General features: G+C 40.0%; 1 protein-coding gene across 12 annotated transcripts in view; it reads left to right on the forward strand.

Annotated features, from left to right (window-relative positions):
- The window catches only part of TTLL5 (tubulin tyrosine ligase like 5), a 317,814-nt gene that overhangs the window by 7,895 nt on the left and 284,321 nt on the right, over positions 1-25,598 (forward strand). For all 12 annotated transcript variants that reach the window (XM_019969275.2, XM_019969274.2, XM_019969282.2 and 9 more), the window contains exons 3-7: positions 236-342; positions 13,568-13,650; positions 14,934-15,040; positions 18,476-18,606; positions 23,775-23,857. In XM_019969275.2, coding sequence (XP_019824834.2) covers positions 236-342; positions 13,568-13,650; positions 14,934-15,040; positions 18,476-18,606; positions 23,775-23,857 — 511 coding nt within the window. The remainder of the gene's footprint in view (positions 1-235; positions 343-13,567; positions 13,651-14,933; positions 15,041-18,475; positions 18,607-23,774; positions 23,858-25,598) is intronic.

Raw genomic sequence — 25,598 nt, forward strand, 5'->3', positions numbered from 1 at the left:
GGAAAACCCTGATTGGCTGACGTCAATCGAGGCCTGTCCCTGCCCCAGGGATGGAGTTCATCTGGAACGGACCACGTGATTGAGAATGGGAGAGAACTGGTTTCCCGCAGCGCTTTTGGAATGCTTGTTCCAGAAGAAGGGGAAAGTTGCTAAGCAGCCAACCCCGGTGATCTGCTTCAATTGTCAATTCAGAGTTTGAGCTGTGAATTAATAAAGCCTTCTGTTACGGTTGTAGAGATCATCCATGCATCATGTGGACTGGAGGCTGCAGGAGAATTCCAGTTTTGGTATTCCATGCTGAGGCTATTCTGACAAAGGACAACAATATTCGAGTAATTGGAGGTAGGTATGATTTTCCCCAGAGAGGGCAGGGCTGGTCATGGCCCTGATAACCTCGCCTTGGAGAAAGTGATAACCACATTTAGGGAAAGGGCCTTGGTCAGGAGAAGACTCTCATGATGTTTTATACTTGAAAGGATTATTTATGATTCCTTAAATTGTTTTCTGCATATTAAATTTTTTTCCTTGTTTTTTGTTTTTAGAGTTATGTGTACAAGTGTTTATTTATGTTTTTTTTTCTTTAGAGATCATTGACATACAGCACTGTAGAAAGTTTAAGGTGTGTGGCATGGTGGTTTAACTTACATGTATCGTGAAATGATTATCACACAAAGTTTAGTGATAATTGTTTTCTTCAATTATGGTAAAATACACATAATAAAATTATTGTTTTCATCGTTTCAGTGGACAACTCAGCGGCATTTGGTACATTCGTAGTATTGTGCCGCCGTCATCATTTACTAGTTCTAGAACATTTTCATCTAAAAGTAAACTCAGTATCCACTGAACAGTCATTCCACAACCCCCTCATCCCAGCTCCTGGAAACCACTGGTTTTTCTGCCTCCATGCTGTTACCTAGTCGGGATATTTCTTATAAATGGTCCCACACACCATGTAGCCTCTTGTGTATGGCGTCTTACACTTAGCATAATATTTTCAGGGTTCATCCATGTTGTAGCATATATCAGAACTTCATTCTTTTTGTGGCTGAATGATATTCCATTGTACAGACATGCCAGATTTTGTTTATCCATTCATGAGTTGATGGATAAATATGAAAGTAAAAGTCGCTCAGTTGTGTCCAACTCTTTGCAACCCTGTGGACTGTACGGTCCATGGAATTCTCCAGACCAGAATACTAGCATGGGTAACCTTTCCCTTCTCCAGGGGATCTTCCCAACCCAGGGATCAAACCCCGGTCTTCTGCATTGCAAGTGGATTCTTTACCAGCTGAGCCACAAGTGAAGCCCAAATAATATTCCGTTGTACAGATACACCACATTTTGTTTATCCGTTCATCAGTTGGCGGATAAATGTTTCCATCTTTTGACTCTTGTAAATAGTGCTACTGTGAACATTCATGTACAATCTTTTGTTTGTTTTCAGTTCTCTTGGGTATATACCTAGGAATGGAATTGCTGGGTTGGATGGTAATTCTGTGATTAACTTATTAAAGAACTGCCAAAGGATTTTTCACAGTGACTGTACAATTTTACATTCCCACCAGCAATGGTGTGAAATGGTATCTTATTGTGGTTATGATTTGCATTTCCCTATTACCGTCATTGAGCATCTTTTCATGTCCCCTTTGGCCATTTACATGTGTTCTTTGGAGAAATGTCTATCAAGGTTTTTGCCTATTTTCTAATTGGGTTGCTTGTCTTTTTGTTGTTTAGTTGTAAGAGTTTACACATTCCGGATACTAGAACCTTATCAGAAAAATGATTTCCAAATATTTTTTCCTGTTCTGTAGTTTGTCTTTTCATGCTCTTGATAGTTTTCTTTCGTGGCAAAAGTTTTTCATTTTGATGATGTTCAGTTTATCTACTTTTTCTTTTATTGCTTATACTTTTGGTGTCGTATCTAAGAAATCATCGCCTAACCCAAAGTCATGATCCCTATGTTTTCTTCTAAGAGTTTTATAGTTTAAGCTCTTACATTTAGAGTTAAGCAGTCTTTTGATGCATTTTGAGTTAACTTTTTTTGCATACTGTGAGATAAGGGTCCAACCTTCATTCTTTTACGTGTGGATAATCCCTCACATGGGTAGTTGAAGAGACTGTTCTTTCCTTGTTGAATAATCTTGGGACTATTGTTGAAAATCAATTGACTATTGAACGTATGGGTTTATTTCTGGACTCTTAATATTCTGTCATTCTGTATGTTTATCCTTATACCAGTGCCATGTTATTTTTCTGACTGTATCTTTGAGCTAAGTTTTGAAACTGGGAAATGTGAGTCCTCTAAGTTTGTTCTTCTTTTTTAAGTTTTGTTTTTTTTTTTGCTACTCAGGGTCCATTGCAATTCCATGATTTTGGGACCAGCTTTTTCATTTCTGCAAGAAAGGCTGTTTAGATTTTGGTAGGGAGTACATTGAATCTGTAAATTGCTGTTGGAAGTGTTGCCATCTTACGTTTAAGTCTTCTAGTCCATGAGCATGGGATGTCTTCCTATTTATTTAGGTCTTCTTTAGTTTCTTTAGCAATGTTTTACAGTTTTTAGTGTGCACGTCTTATAGCTCCTTGGTAAACATTATTCCTCGGTATTTTATTCTTTCTGATGCTCTTGTAAATGGAATTGTTTTCTTAATTTCATTTTTGAGTTGTTCATTGTCAGTGTATAAAATACTATGAATTTTTGTATACTGATCTTATGCTGAACTCATTTATTAGCTCTGATACTGTGTGTGTGTGTATTCTTTAGGATTATTTCTATGTAAGATCATGTGATCAGTAAATGGAGATTTATCAATCCCTCCGTCCCTCCCTCCTTCCCTTCCTTCCTTACCTGCCTAGAACTTCCAGTACAGTGTTGAATAGAAGTCATGAAAATGGGCATCTTTGTCTTATTCCTAATCTTACAGGGAAAGCTTTCAGTCTTTTACCATTCAGTTTGATGTTAGCTCCAGGGTTTCATAAATGCCCTCTATCATGTTGAAGAAGTTCCCTTCTATTCCTTAGTTGAGTGTTGTCTTCATACAACACTATTGGATTTTGTCAAATGCCTTTTCTACATCAATCAAGATGATTCTATGTCTTTTTTCCTTCATTTTATGAATGTGGTATGTTATGTTGATTGACTTTTGTATACCGAACCAGCCTTGCATTCCTAAGCTAAATCTCACTTGGGCATAGTATATAGTCCTTTTAATATGCTGCTGGATTTGGTTTGCTAGTATTTTATTGAGGATGTTTGCATCTATATTCATAAGGAATATTGTTTTCTGGTTTTCTCTTAATGCCTTTATCTAGCTTTGGTATCAGGGTAATGCTGGGCTCACAGAATGGGCTCCTTCCTCTTTGAAAGAGTTTGAAAAAGATTGGCTTTAAATGGTCATCCCTCATTGGTAAAGAGTTCCAGTTGGTAAATAATCTACCTGCAATGAAGGAGACCTGGGTTCAATTCCTGGGTCAGGAAGATCCCCTGGAGAAGGAAATGGCAACCCACTCCATTATTCTTGCCTGGAGAATCCCATGGACAAAGGAGCCTGGCAGTCTACAGTCCGTGGGGTTGAAAGAGTTGGACACTACTTAGTGACTAAATCACCACCACAGTTCTTTAAATGTTTGATAGAATTCACCAGTGAAGCATTTAGTCCTGGGCTTTTCTTTGTTGACAGGTTTTTGATTACTGGTTCAACCTCTACTTGTCTGTTCTGTTTCTTATTGAGTCTGTTTTGGTAATCTGTGTGTTTCTCTGGGCTTTTTGCACATTTTATTTAGTTTATGTAATTTTGTTTGCATATAGTTGTGTTCTTTTGTAATCCTTTTTGTTTCTGTTATACAGTAGTAATATCCACCCTTCATTTCTGATTTTAGTGATTTGAATCTTTTCTTTTACGTCATTCTAACTAAAAGTTTGTCCACTTGGAGAATCATTTTAAAGAGTTAGCTTTTTATTTTGCTTATTTTTGCTATTGTTTTTCTATTATTGTTTGTTGCTTAGTCGCTAAGTCATATCTGACTCTTTGCTACCCCATGGACTATAACACGCCAGGCTCCCTGTCCTTCACTGTCTCCTGGAGTTTGCTCAGATTCATGTTCAATGAATCATTGAGTCAGTGATGCTATTTAACCATCTTATCCTCTGCCACCCCCTTCTCCTTTTGCATTCAATCTTTCCCAACTTCAGGGTCTTTTCCAGTCAATCAGCTTTTTGTATCAGGCAGCCAAAGTATTGGAGCTTCAGCTTCAGCATGAGTCCTTCCATTGAATATCAGTCCTTCCTTTATGATCGACTGGTTTGATCTCCTTGTAGTCCGAGGGACTCTCAAAAGAGTCTACTCCAGCAGCACAATTAGAAAGCATCAGTTCTTTGGCACTCAACCTTCTTTATGGTTGAACTCTCACATCCATACATGACTACTAGAAAAACCATAGTCTTTATTTCATTTACCTTCACTCATCTTTGATTTTAAGCAGTGCTCTGAATCCTGGTCTTAGCCTGTAGCTGTCTGCAAAGGTCACATCCCACACATCTGAACTTTTGTTGTGTGATATAGTGGAAAGCATCTTTACATGGGTTCTGAGTCAATACTTCAGATCCCAGCTTTGGCATTTACTAGTTGTGAATTTTGTGCAATCACTTACAGTCTCTCAATCCATTTCATTATTAGTGAAATGGAGATAATAGCTACCTTGCAGGCATTGTGAGAATGCGATCACGTTATGTTTAGCGCATAGTAGGCACTCAGAATCTGTGCTGCTTACTCTATTTGTTGAACAAGATCTACTCTACTGTGAGTGACTCTAACGTCTGTCCTTGCCCCACAGTAAGCCAGAGTTCAGAGGAGGATTAGCACCTGCTTCTGGGATTTGAATTTTCCTCCCTCCCCAAGGGTCCTGGCATTCTAATCCCTTCAGCGAGTTGCTAGGTTACTACTTGAAGGCACGTGATTCATTCATGTTCACAGAAGTTGAAGTCACTGAAGATTTACTAACGTTTGTTGAGAATCTCCCTCTAAATATGGTTAGAGTCAAAGCATCAAAGGTAGGTTAAAAACAGCAGAAGTAAATAATCCTTCCCTCAAACATGTTTCTTTTTGGTTTGCTTGTCACACAAATGAATCCATGTATTCTGTAGCAATAGGCAGACCCTTCTTTTCTAGAATACCTAACATTTATTGGACATTAGCATCCATTGATGTAATCATGCCATTATTCAAGCAGTCGCAATTTTCTAGAACCTATAAGTTTTTAGATTTTTTTCCTATGTTTTAAAAAAAGCCACTAAACTTGTTTTGTCAAACATTGATTTTGAATTTTCTATATATTCCTAATTCCTTGAGGTTTAATAATTTTCTTCACCTTCCTTTATGAAAAGACCAATTTGAATGAGTTTTATTAGTTGCTTCCTGAGATTTCTGGGTTGCTAAACACTCTTGGTCTGTTGGTGTTTTTTTTTTTTCCCTCTGTCTTAAAATATAGCTGACATAGATCTGCTCAAATAGTAATCCTGGGTTAAATCCCCTTGAGAAGTGTATCTGGGGCATTAGTTATCTCCTGTTGATCTTAGAGTGTGAGATTCCAACCTTTTTTTTTCTGTTATTAAATGTTTTATTGAATTCACTGTTAATATTTTTCATACAATAAGATTTCATATGCTTTATTTGTGAAATATTCCAGGAATATGTTTTTACTCACCATATCCATGTTTTTCCCAAAATTACATGCTTTGAATATTTAAGCGGAATTGCATTTTAGAGGCAACAGATATTTTCCCTTTAAAGTAATCTTTTCCTGGAATGAAGCATTTTGTGTTCTGTCCCTGAATGTGTCATTTTCATCAGTTTGCATTTGTGTAGACTAGCACTGTCCAACAGAAATGTGGTGTAATTCTTCAGTAGCTTTATTAAAAAAAAAAAAAAAGGCAGAAACAGGTGGAATTAACTTTAATAATGTATTTTATTTAATCTGAAATATCATTTTCACATTTGCTCAGTATAAGAAAATTGTGACGATATTTCACATCCAGGGTGTATTTTGCACTTTTAGTACCTCGCCATGTGGTACAGAGTTCTCACTGGAAGCATTTGGTCTGTGTTTAGATTTCATAAATGTTATAGTTTGAAATTATAGTAAATTCCTATGCTCAAGTTGTTCCAAATAAGTTTTCCAACTTGTACTGAGACCAAACTGAGTATGAGTTTTAAAATTAAAAATTAATTAAAGTTAAATAAGATGAAAAATTCAATTCCTGTGTCATACTAGTCACCCTTGCGGTGCTCAAGTTACATGTGGCTAGTGACTGCCAGAGTCAGTAGTCCAGGTAAGGACCTAGTCTTCTGACAGGGAGGCAAAAACACACTGTGTTGCCATTGAAAGGGTTATTCTTGAATTCTAAAGTAATTTTAAAAAATGTTAGTTTTATCTTCCTTCTAGTTCCACAGACTCCTTAGGGCACATCACTAGGTGCTTCTGAGCCGGCAGTTAGATTATAGGCTCCTTGTTTGTCTCTGCTGTGCTGCAGTTCGTTCTGGGACTTGCCGGTTGTCCTAGTCCTTCAGATTGTCTTTTGGGATGCATGTGAGTGGTTGACGAGACAGTTCTACAGTCTCATAGTAGAATTGATGCGATGTGTGTTAGAGTCTTAGGTGTTGGATATTTGGCAGTTTGCTCGCCCTGCCTCTTGTTTTTATATGGAAGAAAACATGGCTGAGGTCGTTGTGACTTGAGCAGTTGGTAGATTCAGTTTAGAGTTGCAGTTCTCCACTGGATTCTGTCTGGGGAGAGGAGCCCAGGCTTATCAGGTATTGCTCTTTTATTTATTTATTTTTGGCTGCACTGGGTGTTCATTGCTGCTTGCTGCTGCTGCTAAGTCACTTCAGTCGTGTCCAACTCTGTGTGACCCCATAGACAGCAGCCCACCAGGCTCCCCCGTCCTTGGGATTCTCCAGGTGAGAACACTGGACTGGGTTGCCATTTCCTTCTCCAAAGCATGAAAGTGAAAAGTGAAAGTGAAGTTGCTCAGTTGTGTCCGACTCTTAGCGACCCCATGGACTGCAGCCTACTAGGCTCCTCAGTCCATGCGATTTTCCAGGCAAGAGTACTGGAGTGGGTTGCCATTGCCTTCTCCCATTGCTGCTTGGGCTTTCTCTAGTTGCGGTGAGTGGGGGCTGCTCTCTAGTTGCGGTGTGCGGGCTTCTCATTGTGGCTTCTTGTTGCAGAGCACGGGCCCTAGGGGATGGGCTTCAGTAGTTGTGATTCATGGGTTTAGTTGTTCTGTGGCCTGTGGGATCTTCCTGGACCAGGGATCAAACTGATGTCCCCTGCATTGCAAGGCAGACTCTTAACTATTGGGCCACCAAGGAAGCCCCAGATATTTCAGAAGAAGCCCAAGTGTATAATTTACTATGTATTCTGTGTATCAGTATATATATTTGTAGCTATTTTGCAGTGTGGTTTTTCTTTTTTCCACTATACAAAATTTTTTCCTATGTATCAGCAAACTTTTTTCTTTTTCTTTTTTTGGCTACACCTTGTGGTTTGTGGGATCTTAGTTTCCCATCCAGGGATTGAACACAGAGTGAAAGCCTCAAGTTCTAGCCACTGGACTGTCAGGAAATTCCCTTATCAGCAAGCTTTCTTATTCTAAAAGCTCAACATGTATTAACTGATTCAATGCTTTTAGCTACCCTGGGAGATAAGTTCCTTTGTTATCAACCTCATTTTATAGGTGAGGAAATTGAGCATAGTGAAATCACATAACTTATTTAAGATGACAGGCAGGAAGTAGCAGAGCCAGAAGTTGAACCTTGGCAGTTTGACTCCAGAGATACTGTTTTTCCAAACACCTTACTGATCATCTTCCCTGTGGCCTGGGGCAGGCACTGTAGAGCAGGCGAGAATCAGGTGCAGTCCTGGTCCCCAGCAGTTGATGTGTGCTTAGTCACTCAGTCGTGTCCAGCTCTTGCGACCCAATGGACTGTAGCCTGCCAGGCTCCTCTGTCCATGGGGATTTTCCAGGCCAGAATACTGGAGTGGGTAGCCTTTCCCTTCTCCAGGAGATCTTCCCATTTTCCCAACCCAGGGATCGAACCCGAGTCTCCCACATTGCAGGAGATTCTTTACCATCTGAACCACTGGAGAAGCCCAAGAATACTGGAGTGGGTAGCCTAACCCTTCTCCAGGGGATCTTCCCGACCCAGGAATCGAACCAGGGTCTTTTGCATTGCAGGCAGATTCTGAGGCTTGGGCTTTTTACATGTAAAACTGGGCATGTCAGTGATCAGTTACTATAATGAAAAAGACCTGGTTTTCTTTCATTTTTCTGAACATTTTATTTAAAAAAATAAAACCTCCCACGTTATGAGAATAGTACAGTGAATTCATGTATACTGTTTCCCTAGTTTCATAATTATTAACATTATTATTAGCATTTTGTCATGTTTGCTTCTCTCTCTCTTTCTGTCTCTGAACCATTTGAGAATTAGTTCAAGTACATCACGCCTAAATACCTTATTCAACATGTTTATCCTCAGAACAAGGGATCCTCTCTATAACCAGAGTACATTGATAACCCTCAGGAAATCTGCCATTGCTGAAACTCTCTTATCTAATATATAGTCTCCGCCCAGATTTTCTTATTGTTCCAATTTTGTCCTTTATCTTGCCCCCCCCCCGCCCCCGCCTCCCAATTGAGTATCCAATCAGAGGTTGCATATCGTTGTCATATTTCTTGAGTCTCCTTTATTATCTACATCCATTTAGTGGATTTTTTTTTTTTTGTCTTTCATAGCATGGACATTTGTAAAGATTCCAGACTAGTTGCTTTGTGGATGTCCTTAAGTTTGGGCTTGTCAGATTGATTTCACATATTTAGATTCAGGTTAAAAAAGTTGAAAAAAAATTTTCAGGACTATCACTTAGTGAAGTCATGTGGCACTCAGTGTATCACATTAGGAAGCATATAGCATCATTTTATTGCATGATTAGTGATGACAAGTTAAATTGTTTGGTTAGATAGTGTTTACCAGATTGCTTCATTCTAAAGGTGCTCTTGCCTCTTGTTATAAGCATTCTCTGTAGTGATGTATTGAGATGTCTGAATAACCTATTCTCCACTAGCCTCTCACTCATTGGTGTTCATTGATTTTTGTCTGAATCACTTACTATCACAGTTTTTGTAAAATAGTGATTTTATATTTCAGTTTGTCCTGCTACATTTATTAGCTGGCTTTTCTGTAAAGAAGAGCTTTCCCTTATATGTAGACAGAATAATAATCTTCCAAAGATGTCTACTTCTTAATCCCCAGAACCTGTGAAAATGTTACCTGACTTAGCAAAGGGGAATTGAGGTCATAGATGGAATTAAAGTTGCTAATCAGCTAACCCTTAAGATAAGGAGATTCTTTAAGTGGGCCCGATGTAATTACAAGATAGGCGTGGAATATACTGCTTTATCAGAAAGAGGACAGTCACTAAGGAGACGGAAGAAGCGTCACCCTGATGCAGTGTGAGAAGGACTAGGCCTGCCATTGGTGGCCTTGAAGACAGAAGAAAGGGACAACCAGCTAGGGAATGGGGGCAGTCTCCAGAAGCTGGAAGAGGAAAGGAAACGGATCCTACCTGGAGCCAGTAGAAAGGAACGCAGCCCTGCCCATGCCTTGATGACGCTTGTATTGGATTTCCGCCCTAGACAGCTAGTATAGCTTTCTCACCTTCTGATCAGTGTGGATTCATGGGTGGTTTTCTTTTTTATAAGTGAGTTAAAAATCTATTTCTGTCAGCATTCATTCTTACATTCCAATTGCCTCAAATTTGGCTTTGGGGAGCCCCTTCAGGACCCTGTGGCGTGTTCTCAGCCCTGTGACCGCCCTCTTTCTTGGCATAGCAGTGTATTCCACGCTTACCTCGTGCTTTCCTTCCCCAACTTGAAACCAGGACACAAACTCCAAAAAACCTTTTAAATTTATTGTGATCATTGTATCTCCAGAAACTGAATATGTACCCTGGATTAAGCTATGTCACAATCTTAATGAATATACAAAATTGAGAAAAACAGTATGAGTAAATTAAAACTTCAATAAGTAATAAACATAAAAGTAGAAAAAATAGAAATCCATTTCTTAATATATGAATTGTGCATTTACAAAATTAGTTGGATCGTTTATCCATAGTTGAATATTACTTATTGCTAGAGTGAAACAGTTCAGCTAATTCCTCTTCGTATTGATCGTTTTTATAGAGATAAGCTCTAGGAAACTTTAGAACACACGCTCTTGAGCATTGTACTGTGCTGTTTCTTATATTATACTTCCCACTGCTTTTCTTATAACAATATTGTAAAGACAATATAACAGTGATTGACCATTAGGAAAACTCCGTACCTGGGCTTTACAAGTTTGCTGTGGGAATGAGAAGTATGGAGTGTCTGGCCTTATGGTTCCAGTCCTCCTGTGTCTGCTTGGCACGGTGTTCCTGCTAGGGCTGGGCAAGTGGCAGCAGGGATTTATGAATGTTTTCACATAAAGTTATAAAAAGAAATGCTTATCTTTGACTCTTGAGGCTGAATTTTGTTCCAGAGCCTGTTCATATGTTTCTGTATTATACTCACTCAGAAATTGTTCAGTGTGCAGTCCTTTAAAAAAAATTCATTCTGCCAAATTCTTCAGTTCAGTTCAGTTGCTCAGTCGTGTCCAACTCTTTGCGACCCCATGAACTGCAGCATGCCAGGCCTCCCTGTCCATCACCAACTCCCGGACTTCACGCAAACTCTTGTCCATCAAGTTGGGGATGCCATCCAGCCATCTCATCCTCTGTCATCCCCTTCTCCTCCTGCCCCCAATCCCTCCCAACATCAGAGTCTTTTCCAATGAGTCAACTCTTTGCATGAGGTGGCCAAAGTATTGGAGTTTCAGGTTTAGCATCAGACCTTCCAAAGAAATCCCAGGACTGATCTCCTTTGGGATGGACTGGTTGGATCTCCTTGAAGTCCAAGGGACTCTCAAGAGTCTTCTCCAACACCACAGTTCAAAAGCATCAGTTCTTCGGCACTCAGCCTTCTTCACAGTCCAACTCTCACATCCATACATGACCACTGGAAAAACCATAGCCTTGACTAGATGGACCTTTGTTGGCAAAGTAATGTCTCTGCTTTTGAATATGCTATCTAGGTTGGTCATAACTTTCCTTCCAAGGAGTAAGCGTCTTTTAATTTCATGGCTGCAGTCACCATCTGCAGTGATTTTGGAGCCCAGAAAAATAAAGTCTGACACTGTTTCCACTGTTTCCCCATCTATTTGCCATGAAGTGATGGAACCAGATGCCATGATCTTCGTTTTCTGAATGTTGAGCTTTAAGCCAACTTTTTCACTCTCCTCTTTCACTTTCATCAAGAGGCTCTTTAGTTCCTCTTCACTTTCTGCCATAAGGGTGGTGTCATCTGCATATCTGAGGTTATTGATATTTCTCCCAGCAATCTTGATTCCAGCTTGTGCTTCTTCCAGACCAGCATTTCTCATGATGTAGTCTGCGTATAAATTAAATAAGCAGGGTGACAATATACAGCCTTGACGTACTCCTTTTCCTATTTGGAACCAGTCTGTTGTTCCATGTCCAGTTCTAACTGTTGCTTCCTGACCTGCGTACATGTTTCTCAAGAGGCAGGTCAGGTGGTCTGGTATTCCCATCTCTCTTAGCTAACAATTTATAGTGATGTGTAGAAAGAGATTGAATATAATGGGCCAGGGAAAATGTTAGTCTTTCGGGGTATATAGAAGCCTCACATGATTACAGACATTCTTCTTAGCCAGGAGTCACAAGCGCAGAGTGCTCTCTGGGGCCTGGCAGGAAATGGCTAAGGCAGGCCAAGTGGTGAAGGTGCTGAACCCTGGACAGTGAGGGTCTGTACTGACAGAAGCATGTGCACGTCTCTGCTTGACTGTTGCCTTGCCAAAGGGAGAGCCCAGGGTCACCAGGGTTTTCAAGAGAAGTCCAGAAATCTATATTTTTATATGAATTCCTCTAATTGCAAAAGATTAGAAAATAATTTAATTTTTTTTTAATTTTTAAAAAATATTTTTAATTCATTTATTTGGCTGCACGGGGTCTTAGTTGTGGCACACGGAATCTTCAGTCTTTGTTGTGGCATGCGGTATCTATTATAGCTCCCTGACTAGGGATCAAACCCGGGCCTCCTGCATTGGTGTGCATTGGTGGTGTGGAGTCTTACCCACTGGATCACCAGGGAAGTCCCTCGATTTTATTTATCTATTTTAACACATTAAAATTTTTTTTTTTTTTTTGGCTGTGCTGAGTCTTCCTTGCTGCACAGGTTTTCCTCTAGCTGGGGTGAGTGGAGGCTACTCTCTAATGGCAGTGTGCAGGCGTCTCATTGGGGTGAATTCTCTTGTTGCTGAGCATGAGCTCTGGGCCATGAGGGTTTCAGTAGCTGCGGCACAAGAGGCTCAGTGGTTGAGGCTCCCAGGCTCTAGAGTACAGGCTTCATAGTTGTGACACACCAGCTTAGTGGCTCTGTGGTGGCATGTGGGACCTTCCTGGATCAGGGGTGGAACCTGGGTCTTCTGCATTGGCAGGCAGATCCTTTATCCCTGAGCCACCAGGGAAGCCCCCCTCAACTTTTTTTTTTAAAGCACAATGAGAACAAAGAAGCCAGGTCTGCAGATTGGTTTCGATCCGCACATCACCAGTTTATCATGTCTCTGGTCTAAGATATGCTGGTGATCAGAATTGTTGCACATGGGGCTATCTAGAACAGGGCTTCCTAGCCTTTTTTGGTGTAGTGAGTGGTGTTGGCAGTATGGGGAAGCCTGTGGGTCTCTTCTCAGACTAATGTTTTTTAGGTGTATTTTAAAGATACACAAGACTACAAAGAAAATAAATTGTATTGAAATATAGTCTCAGAATATTTTTCAAAACCAAGTTTGTGATATGTATGCTTTTTATTAGTGTGCTAAATAACATGACTTAGTTGTGGGTCTGTTAACTCTATTAATTTTTAAATACTGTGAGAATAAGTGATTTTTTTGGGGGGCTGTGCCTTGCCGCTTGCAAGTATCTCAGTTCTCCAACCAGGGACTGATCCCAGGCCACCGCAGTGAAAAACCTAGAGTCCTAACCACTAGGCCACCAAGGAACTCCTGAGAATAAGGGGTTTTCTAAGATAACTGAACAACTGTAGAAGAATCTTAGAGTACTTGCTGTCTCTGGGCGGCAGGGTCACAGGCACTGCTAGTACCATTCCGCTTTGCTGCTTACATTCCTGATTGAAGGTACTGTTAAATTGGAACTAGAAATTACTGAAAACAAGGATGTCATTTCTCCCCCCACCTCCACCCCATGTTTTGTGAAGCCCCATGGACCTCAGGTTCTCTGGTTAAGATCCCCTTGTTCCAAAATAATCCACTTATTAGTAGCATAAGGATAGCAGTATAATGTTATTTTGTGTAATTACGATACGGCAGCCACCATATTACTGTTTATCTCTTTTATGCCTTTCTCCACAGTTAACTTTCCTGTTATTGAACTTGATTCTGTTTTTCTTTAGAACGTTATCACTTGTCTTACAAGATTGTACGAACAGACAGTCGCCTGGTACGCAGCATTCTGACAGCCCATGGATTTCATGAAGTAAGCTCATTTTCATTACCTTACCTGATTTGCTCAAAAGCTGAAAGTCCCAGCTACCTAACTGACTATGATCTAACAAGGCTAGCTCTAGAAAGTACATGGGACCCCTACTTAGAGATGATGCAGAATTTGCATTGACTTTCTGAGTGGCTTTACCATGAAATACATGGAAAACATTTCCACAAGATTGTGTGGGTTTGTTTTTTTTTTTTTTTTTTTAATTTTTTTCCTTGCTATGTTTTTAGGCATGGGCTAGAGGCAGAGATGTCCATAAGGAATTGTCTAATACTCAGTTAGAGCTCTTTGATTATAAGCAACAGAAACAGACTCTGCCTAACTTAAACCAAAAAGGAAAAGGAATTTGTAGTAAAGATGTGCATAAAGTGGCTAGCAGAATCAGAGGAACAGCTGAAAAAGCAGGCCTTTGAAAGGGAGACTGCAATAGCCCTAGGGATCTGGCAACAGAAGTCTTCAGGACCACCTTTGCTGCTGTGGAATTAATTGACTCTATTCATTGTCCTTATGCCTTTCTCCACTCAAGAGCTGTATTCTGGAGATGGAATGATTGGACTAGCTTGAGTCAAGGGTCCACTCCTTGGGGGAAAGGAGGGGTGGGCGATTGGCAGATCCTTTAAAAGAAAATTGGGAAAATGGGGATGTTGGTATCAATAGGGACAGGTAAAAATGCTGGACAGACTTTCATTGTAGATATTTTGAGACAATTGATAAAAGTCTAGTTGTTCACTTCTTATCTTACATTGAGATGTGAAGTAGACATTTTGAGGAAGTTCTGATACCAGTTTATATCCTGTCTTTGTTGATCTTTTATCTACAGGGTTTAAAGTGGTACCTGCTACATCAGAGGCAGAGGATACATAATTGTTGAATGAATGAACAAATGAGTTCTAGTGAATGAATGAATTCTGAGTTGGTATAAGGTTTTAGATCTGATATCACTTTATACTCAGCATCTGCAAGGACAGTCTGATAAGGGAGTCCTCATCTCTTACTTTGATATGTAATAATATTAAGAGGTATCATGGACTTCTATAAAAGAGTTAATTCTACTCTTTGTAGGTAGTACTTGCCCAACTCTCACAGTTCTTTAAACTTGCTTATGCCCGTGTTCTTACACTCAGCTTTTTTGTCTTACTAGGCTCAGATCCTAATGGGCCCACCCCCATGAGTGCTCTGTGGGTGAATAATCTCTATGGCTTTTTCTTCCATTTTTCTTCCAGGGGCTGTCTCTGGTGGTTCTTATCTTGTCTTTTTATCTGCCTTAGGTTCATCCGAGCAGCACTGACTATAACCTAATGTGGACAGGATCCCACCTGAAGCCCTTCTTACTTCGTACCCTCTCTGAAGCACAAAAGGTTAATCACTTTCCCAGGTAATGCTCTTGCAGCTACTTTGCTCCATTTAAAGGTACCTGACATCGAGGCATGTAGCCAGCAGAGCTAATTAACATCTTTTAAAAAAAAGGAAGTCTGTGATATAGGGCAGCTGTGTATAAATCAAACTGAGGTGTTCACCTTCTTGGATGTAGTTGAAGACTTTGTGAGGGCTCTGTAGGATGGATGGTTTTAAAATACACTACTCTGGATTGCAAATCCCATAGATTCTCTTTCCTCAAATCGAGCTGCATGTGAGCCCCTCAACGTGGCTAGAGTCTCACCTCTCACCTCCTTTTTCATTTACTGTTTTTCCCCTTTATAAAAGAATAGCCCACCTAGATTCTTAATATGTATATTATGCAGAGATGTAAAACTTTCCAGGGTTCCAAACATGGAATGAAAAAAATTGATGTTTACTCCAGATAATAGTATAATGAATCTTTTAGCCTGTTAGTGATTTCCATTTCTTTGCTTTTTAACAGAGTTAAAGAAGGACATGATCAAGTTGTCAGCTGATAAATCATTAAATATAAATTTTAATGATAGGTCGTCTTTTGGCTTTTGACTTATAATTAGTAAATAGTTCAAAGAATTGAGGATCATTGCTGTATTAAACTTCTTCCAGTCAATTAGGTTAATGTCAGCCTCGAGAGGCAATCCTGCTTGGTAGCTAGAAGCAGGAGCTCTGTAGCCAGGGTACCTGGGCCCCGATCTCAGCTCTGCTGACTGATCTTGGGCAGGTGAGCTTTCTGAGCTTCAGCTTCCTCATTTGTAAAAAGAAGATACTAATAACACACACTTTGTAGGACTATAGTGAGGATTTTAGATATCAAGATCTGAAGTGCTTAGAACGTCACATGCCTGCCTCATAGTAAACACTGTATATAAGTGTTAGCTATTCTGTTTCTCAGTGTTTACATCTGTGAAAGAGGAAACAGGAATAGAATTGATGCTGAATCCCCTGCTTTATTCTAGCAGTGAGTAATATTCAACGACAGAGAGATACATGGCCTGCTGGGGAAGAGGGCAGGTAATCTCATCTATCTAATGAAGAGATGCAGATCTAATAAAAATTGTGTTAATTGCTCAGTGGTTATGTTATATTTTATTTCCAGGACTTATGCCCCAGTTACTCACTCAAGAAGTTTTCTTTTCAATCACTTCATGTATTTTACTCCTCATTTTTATGAAATGAAGTTTTCTTCTTGATTATTCAGTTCTACTGTCTCATATTTAGTTAATGTGTATAAATACCCAGCTTATGCTGTCTCCAACATCAAATAATTTCTTCATCATCTTAGATAAATGTGTATTTTAAATCTTTTCAACAGGTTCCAGTTTTATTTTATATTTGAGCTTCATGGGCAGAAAATAGTTTAAACCTTAGTTTCTTCCTTAATGTCTGGAAGATGTGACTGGTTTTCTAAATGGGTGACTGGGTAGTTGAAGTAAATCAGATGCAGCTATTTTAAAGAAATATTTAAACAGTCTTAAAATAGCCCACAGTAGAGACTGCATTCCTAATGCCTGTTAGTAATATATTATTTATTTCAATAGCTTTTGAAATACGCTGTAGGTATATAGGAATTCCATCTCAATTTGAACTCAGTATTCATAAATTCTAACCTGTTTTCTTGACTCCTGTTTGAATTGTAGGAGCTCAGCTGACTCATGTACAAGAAGAATGCAAACACTTAAAATGTTTCCAATATTATTGTGCGCTCTTTTAATGTAACTTTTTATTCTAAATAATTGTAGACTTTTAGAAAAGTTGCAGAAATAATACAGAATTCCTTTGTTTTCTTTACCTGGTTTTCCTTTTGTTAACATCAGTTATAACCATAGTGTAATTATCAAAATGGAGAAATTGATTTTTGTTTGATATATATTATAATCAAAAGTTATAGTCTTTATGGTGTTTTGATGAATTGTGTACTGTGTTCCTGTAATGATAGGTCAATGTATGGATAACAGACACAGCCTTATGATCACAGGAAATTAAAAAGTATTAAATACAATTTGTATGCACATTTTTCTTATAGAAAAGGTATAATATAATGTAAAAGACACAAGTATTGAATCTGTTATGGTAGGCTAAGCTGTTTGTGGGAAATGTAATGGAAGAAGTAAACGGAAGGACAAAAGTGGGGAGTCATGTCTGGGTGGGAGTATGAGGGTGGCTTTTGGGGTGCTGGGAATGTTCTGTGCTCAGTGGTGGTCACACAGACTGAAGTTTAATGCTCTGCATTTGTGACTTGTTTATTTTCCTGTTTATATGTTAATTTCAGTAAAAAATGTAATATTTTAAAAAAGTGAAATATTTACTGATGAGGAGAGCCTTTCTTTTATAATACTTAGAAAATGCACAGTGGCTAATGAATCCTATTGTTATTGAGGTTCCCTTGAATATACTTAAAAGAATACTGTTATAGTTTTATTTTAAAACTATATTTGCCATTCGTTAGATCCTTTGGAACAATTTAAGTTTATGATGAAAAATCTTACATGTCAACTAAAAAGATATGTGGTTTCCCAAAATTTGTATCAGGAGTACCAAGCAAAAATGTTTGGAGACCACTAATACTGGGTAGCTGTACGAGAATGTGTTGTTTTTCTTATCCTCTGGTTTATTGTTTCTAATTGCTTAATGATAAGCGTCACTGGGGGTACATTACAGTCACAGGTCTTAATTGCAGATTCAAGGAATCACCATTTCCAGAGAAGGTGTATATTTAAAAAGCACCTTCCAGGTGCTTAATCTTTCTAGGTAAATATATTCCTAGAAAGTTATATATTTTAAAAGCAGTGAGTGATCCATATCTCAGTCAAGTTCAGAAATCACTGATTTAGACCAAATCAGTTTTTTGGACCATCTGTAGCAAAATCACCTGGAGTGCATGTTTAAATGCAGAATCCTAGACTTCATCCCCCAATTTTGGGAGATGTGATCTCGGAACATTCATTTTTAAGGAACTTTATGAGTGATTCTTATGCACACTCAAATTTGAGGACCTCTGCTCTAGATCCAAGGAGGACAGTGGGTAAGGAAGAAGTGTTGGTGATACCTAGATCTTGCAAAGAAACCTTTGATTTTAAGAAATCAAAGTGAAAATTTTGAACTGAGCAACAGATGGAATGTGTTTTTAATGGTTACAGCAAAGATTCTTGGATGGTCTTTAAATAGTGCAACAAACCAGAGACTCATGAGTGCGGTCATGGCTAACTGAAGCCCATCTTTGTAGTTTGCCAGATTCCAGTCCCTGATCGGTAGCAGTGATTGCCCTGGTTTTAAGGTGATCATTTCCTTGACAAAGTGATAGATTGGGGTATAAGACTGTCCTCAGTAACTGCTCATAAACTGGGAACTCTTTAACATAGGAAAACCTCTGAGTCATAGTTTACTGAAACGGCAATGCTTTTATGAAACTTAGGTCATATGAACTAACCCGGAAGGACCGACTGTACAAAAACATCATTCGAATGCAGCATACACATGGATTCAAGGCTTTTCACATCCTCCCCCAGACCTTCCTGCTGCCAGCTGAGTATGCGGAATTCTGTAGTAAGTGCTTGACTCCTGGTGCCCCATCCCTCATCCCCATTCCCAGCAACTGAACTTGGAGCAGAGTTATTTACTCCCAAGGGCTTTTCAAATGCTTAAAAAGTTGTTTCTTGAGTAAAACAGGTGCAGAGATAACTTTAACACTGTTTTATGCTGAGTATGTCTGTGTGTGTTTATTCTTAGTAAGCTTGTCAGTGTCAGGTATGTAAGGACACACTGGGGTGTCATATAAATGTGCTCCTGTCTAGCATGGAAAGTCCTTCTTCACTGGTGAGTTAGTGCCCATGTAAGGAAGAATGTACTTCTGCGTATGAACCACAGAGGCACCCTTTTTGGTATCTCTCTTCCTCTTGTCATTTAAGGAATGTTTGTCACCTCAACTTTTGGACATGTGTGACTTATGTTCTTCGGGGGTACAAGTATCACGCATCTTTTAGTGATAGGGTTTAGAGGTGCCAGTTTGTCACCCTGTTTCCTTGGAGTTTAGACTAATTGAAATATATTCATGGGAGTGAGATAGCAATGCGGATGTCTGCTGTCTTGCTGGTTAAGCTAGATAGGAATGTGTGGCCTGCATACAGGTGTCATTGTTTCTTTTGCCTTAAAGTGAACTTAGACCTCTTTATGTCCAGACAGAGGGGACAGGCTATTTCAGGTTTTGCTCCTTGGTGTGCAGAGCCTGTCTCTGCACAGGCTTAGTGCACAGAAGAGGCATAAGTACAGAGAAGGAGTGAGGCAGGTCTTTTGGGAGAGTCTAAATAGAAGCGAAGAGCTGACTCATTTGAAAAGACCCTGTGCTGGGAAAGATTGAAGGTGGGAGGAGAAGGGGACGACAGAGGATGAGATGGCTGGGTGGCATCACTGACTCAAGGGACATGAGTTTGAATAGACTCTGGGAGTTGGTGATGGACAGGGAGGCCTGGCGTGCCGCAGTCCATGGGGTCACAAAGAGTCAGACACGACTGAGCGAATGAGCTGAACTGAAGTAGAAGCAGTGATAATAGCTGATGAACATTTTCCTTCTGTTAAGCCCTCTTCTAAGTGGTGCCTTACTCTGAGGTAGGAACTGTTACTACTCCCAGCTTTGTAGGTGAGAGGACTAAGGTACAGAGAGGTTAAGTATCTTTCTGTAGATTATACAGCTGTTTGGTTCCAGAAGCCAAGCTCCTCACCACTGTGCCTTGTGGCTAAAGACACTGGGCGTGTGCACACAATGACCATCTCTCAATACCTCCCTTGAGAGAAGCCACTTCTGTGAGGGAGATCAGATTTGACACAGGATAGACGGATAGTTTTCTTCTCACTAAGTCTGAGAGAGAGACTCTTCCTCTATTATGAGGAAGCATGGAAAGAGGAAGAGAAAGTTTGCTCTAGACTTCCTGGCTTTGATTCTGTTAGCCTGTTGGACTTTGAGTCTGGTCTGGTCGCCCAGTGGGGTGTTCATCCTCTGGGACTCGCGTCAGGGGTGGTCACAGGCCTCCTCCTTCACCTCGGAGAGGCCGTTCCTCTGACAGCACCTGTTGCCCGTGCTGGGACTAGTGGCTCAGTGTTGGTCCACAGCAGGCTTTGGAATGGGTCAGAACAGAGAATTCAGTACATGAATTAAGGTAACTTCAGAGCAACAGTGTACTCAGAGCTGAACATTTGCAGTTAGGGATTTTTGTTAGGGGTTTTAGCCACGATACCAGAACCTCCTGTGTCTTACCTTTCTCCTCTGTTCAGTGGGACTGTTACCTGTATGAATGTTATAGTGCTGGGATGTTAAAGTAGCTTGATACATGGAAAGCACTTGGAGTGGGGCCTGATAGGTACATAACACATGTTCAATAATATTTCCTATTTCAAGTTATGTTGAGATGCATTGTTACATAAAAAAAGTAAAAAAATTATGTAGGAAGCCAACATGATAGCCTAAAAATGCCTCAGCTACCATGTCAGCAATGTAAAAGGGTTCCTGACAGTGAACACCTCCTGCTGTTGAATCCCTAATGAGAAATCAAAGTCTAGAATAATTCTGTATTAAACACTAAAGGGATATTAAGTTGAAAATTCCCTTCTCCCTCTCCACTAGTTCCTATTCTGTGGTTCTTCCCCACCCTTTGGAGGCCGGTTTGAGGGCTGAATGCTCATTCAGAAGGTTGGATAGAGTTAGAGTGCCCCATCTGTTCAAGCCTGACCTGTTTTTCAGTGGAATTGCTACTGCGTAATATTCTTCAAATTCTAATGGGTTCTGCATTCTAGAAGGGCAAGAGGAGTGTCACGTTTGGACCTGGTGTGGGTTTGAGGTGCCTGCCGGCTTCCACGTGGTGATGTTTTACAGGCAGTTGTAAGGGGAGTTTTGAATTTTTGCCAGGGATATAGATTCTTGAAGTTGTAGATGTGGAGGTGGATATGATTACCATGGACGAGAAAAAGAGAGAGAGGAAGAACCACAGAGAAATCAGAGGGGAGAGAGAGGTTGAAGATACGAGCAAAGGAATGAGATCCCAGACGAGACAGGAGAGAGTTTGATCAAGAGCGCGAGTAGAAGGGTGAGTCTCTCCCCTAAAAGGTGGAAGGAAGGAAGCTAAGTGGTCATCGAGATAGCACTTTTCAATGGGAGGGAAGCAGGTGAGTGGGTTTATGTTACAAATCACCAGCCTTCTTGGTGAGGAGGGCGATGAGGACACATACCAGGAATGAGGGGCCTAGGGATGGGTTTGGGTGTTTGAGGGGCAGAAAGACGTGTGAATAGCCTGCAATGGGCCTTTGGAAGAGAACTGGTGAGGAACATGAGGGCTGCCTGAAGATGCTAGAGATACCAGTCAAGGCGGGTCTCATGAATTTGTAGCTTTCTGTTCTTATAAGGGAAAACCTGAAATGCATCTTTGCAGAGCCCAAGCCCACAGACCAAACACTGCCTCAGAAGATGAAAAAGCCTGGATATTGCCAAACTGTTTCCAGTAATTAGAATGTGAGGCTTGGAATATACGGACCAGATCTTGCTAGATTCCCAGTGCCACTGCTGCTAGTGTAATGGTGTGTGGTACAGTTGGAGGTCTGTGACACCAAACATTCTAACCAAAAATCTTGCCAGCTGCAGCCTCATCCCCCGAGTGGACAACTTTTCTAAACAGGAAGAAGGAAACAGCAAGGCAGACAGGGTGGCGCCAATATCAGAAAGGCAGAGACCTTACCCTACAGCCCAGCAGATTCCTGGTTACTCCTCACGGGCCAGAATTGTGTGCTCTGGCTATCTTTAGATGTAAGAGAGGCAGAAATAATTCAAAGGAATGGGCAAAACTTTGATGTCAGCCAGTTAATTGCAGATGACTGGATTTCATAGCAATCAGTAAACTTATAGAATCCTAATAGTAGGATTATGAGAGATCTCATAATTTGAATTTAAAGCCTGCATTTTAAAGATGAGACTGGATAATTAGAGCTCAGATCTTCCTACTCCTGGTTCAGTGCTTTTTCCATTAGACCGAGCATGCTGCCACCCTAGGAGCTAGAAGGCACTGGAAAGAATTGCAGGCCCCTGGTCTAGTATATTTCGTCCTGACAGACTGCCCAGCTCTTTGCCCTGCCTCTGCTTCTGATGCACATTTTTGCAACCTGTGAAAGAAATCAGTCCTTGTTCTGAAATACAACAAATCAAGGAGAAACACCTAGCATAAAGGACAAATTTTTGGTATTTAAGATTTTGAGAATATGATAAAAGTGAAGCACCAATAGAAGCAGCAACTTCTGATAAGGCCCATCCACAAAGTAAGGTTTGTTAAAAGTGTTAGATGGCAGAAGTTGCATTTAGCTAGATTTTCCCTGTTCTGAAAACAAGCTTTTTCTTCATTCATTTGTTCCCAGAGGGTTCTGTCTCCAGTGAGGTGTGGTCATTTTCTGTGGCATTCCTGTGTTCCCCTCCTTCCTCTTTGTGAATGTCTGATTTCTTGCTTAGTGTCTGGCTTTCTGCTGGGCTAATCTCTGTGAAGGTGAAGACTATCTGCATTCCACACACTCGAGAACTGCTTGACATGTGTTGGGTACTTAGAAGTACTGAATGAATGAAGTTTAAAAAATCTTTTTGTTTTCTTTTAATAGTTCCTTTTGTTTTCAATCTATTGTAATCTCAGAATTTGGGGATAATGGCAAAATTTGGGGATACATATACATATATTCAGTGGCTTCACTTTATAGAGATTAATAAAGGTTAATTTGTCTTATAACTGTAAATATGCCATCCATTACAAGACTCTAAAATTACATAAATTATATTTTTTGAAAGGTAATATAGTCATGGCACAAGAGAAGTACAAAACGATAATCAGTGAAAAGCCTTTTTCCTCCTCTCTTTCTCAGTCATCTAGTTCTCCCCAGAAGTTATCAGTATAGTATTTATACATATCCTTCTAAAGATATTCTGAGTGCTTACTAGCACATGACTTGAGTGTGTTTGTGACCAGATGGAGTGTATGATAACCAGTGCCTTGCACTTGACTTCTTTTCACTCAGCAGCCTGTCTTTGAGCTCATTGCCTCTCATTAATAACATTCTCATTTGTGTGTCTGCTTAGTATTTCATTATGTAGAACAGGTGTCTGGAAACTCCAGCTTTTGTGTCAAATCTGGTCCCATGAACTAAAAAAATGGTTTTTACATTTTTAAATGGTTGGGGAAAAACAAATCAAAGATGAATAAAATTTTGTGGCATGTGGAAATCATAGGAAATTTGGTGTCCATCCATAAAGTTTTGGGGGACCCAGCCATGCCCCTTTGTTTACATATTCTTTCTGGTGGCTTTTGAGCTACAGTGACAGAATTGAGTAGTTGTAATAGATTGCATGGCCTGCAAGATTCTTGAAGGTGGTTTGTGACAGTAATAGACTAACATCTGAATATGTGCCTTATTTTGTCTTCATCTTCTCATTCAAGAAGGGAAATGATGGAAGAAATACATTATGTAATTTTGCTGTCTCCTTTTTTCTCCTTATCTCTTTCCCTTCTCTCTCTATCTTCTCATTTTTAAGGCTAGTCCAAAAATACAGGTTATTTTAGCTGCTGTCCTTCACTTGGAAATTTGGAAAATTCTTTGGGTACCTGAGTAGATAACCATGTTGAAATTTGAGATAATAAACTCATGTCCTTTCTTTCTCCCCCCACTTTTTTTTTGTCTTCCAATATTTTGAGCAGATTCATATTCAAAGGACCGGGGACCTTGGATCGTAAAACCAGTGGCCTCTTCCAGGGGGCGGGGCGTCTACCTGATCAACAACGTGAGTTTGTAATGGGGGCACACTTGACTCTGTTTGTTCTTCCCTTTGTGTTAGCTGAGTGTGCGTTCAGAAGTGTACTTTGAGGGAGGGCATGAGTCTACTGTTCACCTTACTGGCAGTAACCTCCTCCCGTGCCAGCAGTTACTCTACAGCTAATGTCACTTGATTGAATTTGGGGGGAGGGCAGCCTTTACTGTCAACAGAAAAGAAGTACTTTTTCTGCTTTCAGCATTCTGTCTTGCAAATTCCTCCACACTAAGCATTAGCTGGTAGCACGTACATTTAATTTCTATCGTGGGGAGAACTGTGGGTTCCTACCCTCAAGATCATCAAGCAAATTAACCTTAATTTAATTCGGCATGGCATCCTTGTTGCTCCTGCCAGCCCCCCTTCTTCCTCCTCATCCGCTTCTTTTTTCAGAAGTCATCAGTATCTTGATTCTTTGCCAGATCCTCATTAAAAGTTGTTTTTCAGTTGGACAGATATACAGAGTAAATAAAGTCTTAACCCCAGTCTCACTCATTAGACTTTTAACAGTAGTTAGTAACTCAGTACAGTTGATTTGTGTTTTATCTTTTCTCAACTTTACATTTTGTTTCTTAATTCTCAGTTTGATATTCACTGCACGCATATCGCCTCCTATCCTCCCTTCCACATTCCATCTCTAAGTTCAATTACTTTTTTATTGTTTTTATATTTTAAAGGTTTATCATGTTTACATTCTCTTCAATAACTGTGATTCAGTTTCTCTGCTTTATAAGTTGAGTAAAAAATTTAAACTTACGGAAATTTTACAGATGGGAATTCTGGAATTTAATCAATATTTCTGTCTGGGTCTTTGTTCATACTTCCTTCTGCACATTTGGTCAGCCCTTTCAGTTTAGAAACTAGTGATTTTTCTTTATTTCAGGGAAAATCATTCATTTTTGTCTTGTTCTCCTTCTGAAACTCCTTTTTGAAGCATTTTGGATCTTCATGTCAACTTTTTTCCATTTTAAACTCTCTGTCTTTTCCCATCATTATCTTCTGGATCACCAGTTTGAGTGCGATCCATTTTATCATTCATTCCATCTACTGTATTTCTATATTGGCTCTCATAATGTACAAAAACTCTTATTTTCCGATTTGCCTTTTTTTTTTTTTTTCTGGATAACATCTTGTTATTGCTTAATAGATGCAGTTTGCCAGCTGGTCTTTCTGACCATACGGATTGAAAGCTTTTTAAAGTTCTCTTTTGTTCCATGACTTTTCTTGGGCCCTTTTTTTTTTTCTCTTGAAATTGTGTTCTCTCAATTTTAGTGACCTTCAGTGTTGAGTCATACTAATGAACGGAAGAGTAGACTGATTGAAATTGACGGCCGGCCTGGGTTCCCCCTGCCATTGTATAGGACTGATTCCCTGGACAGGAGGGCGGACTGAGCTTTGTGGCAAGGGCAAGGCCTGTTGACTGTCAGTCTGCACCGTAGGTTGCTGTGGGTGAGGATCGTTGCCTCTTCCCTCTCCCTTGCCAAAACAGGACTGGTCTGATTGTGGATTTAAAGGAAGTAAAGGAGGAAACAGACAGAACAGGCTCCATCTTGAAAGCAGGACTCCATCTTGGGCTGGACTGTGGACTTTGAGCTCTATGCCCAGTATCTATGGAAATGACATACCAACTGGAAAACCAGACCCCCTGGATGGAAGAGCCCCAGGGCTCCTACCTAGACTCTCCCTCGCCTAAACAAATACCCTAATTATCTGT

This window comes from Bos indicus, chromosome 10, assembly GCF_029378745.1.
Source record: "Bos indicus isolate NIAB-ARS_2022 breed Sahiwal x Tharparkar chromosome 10, NIAB-ARS_B.indTharparkar_mat_pri_1.0, whole genome shotgun sequence".
Lineage (NCBI taxonomy): Eukaryota > Metazoa > Chordata > Mammalia > Artiodactyla > Bovidae > Bos > Bos indicus.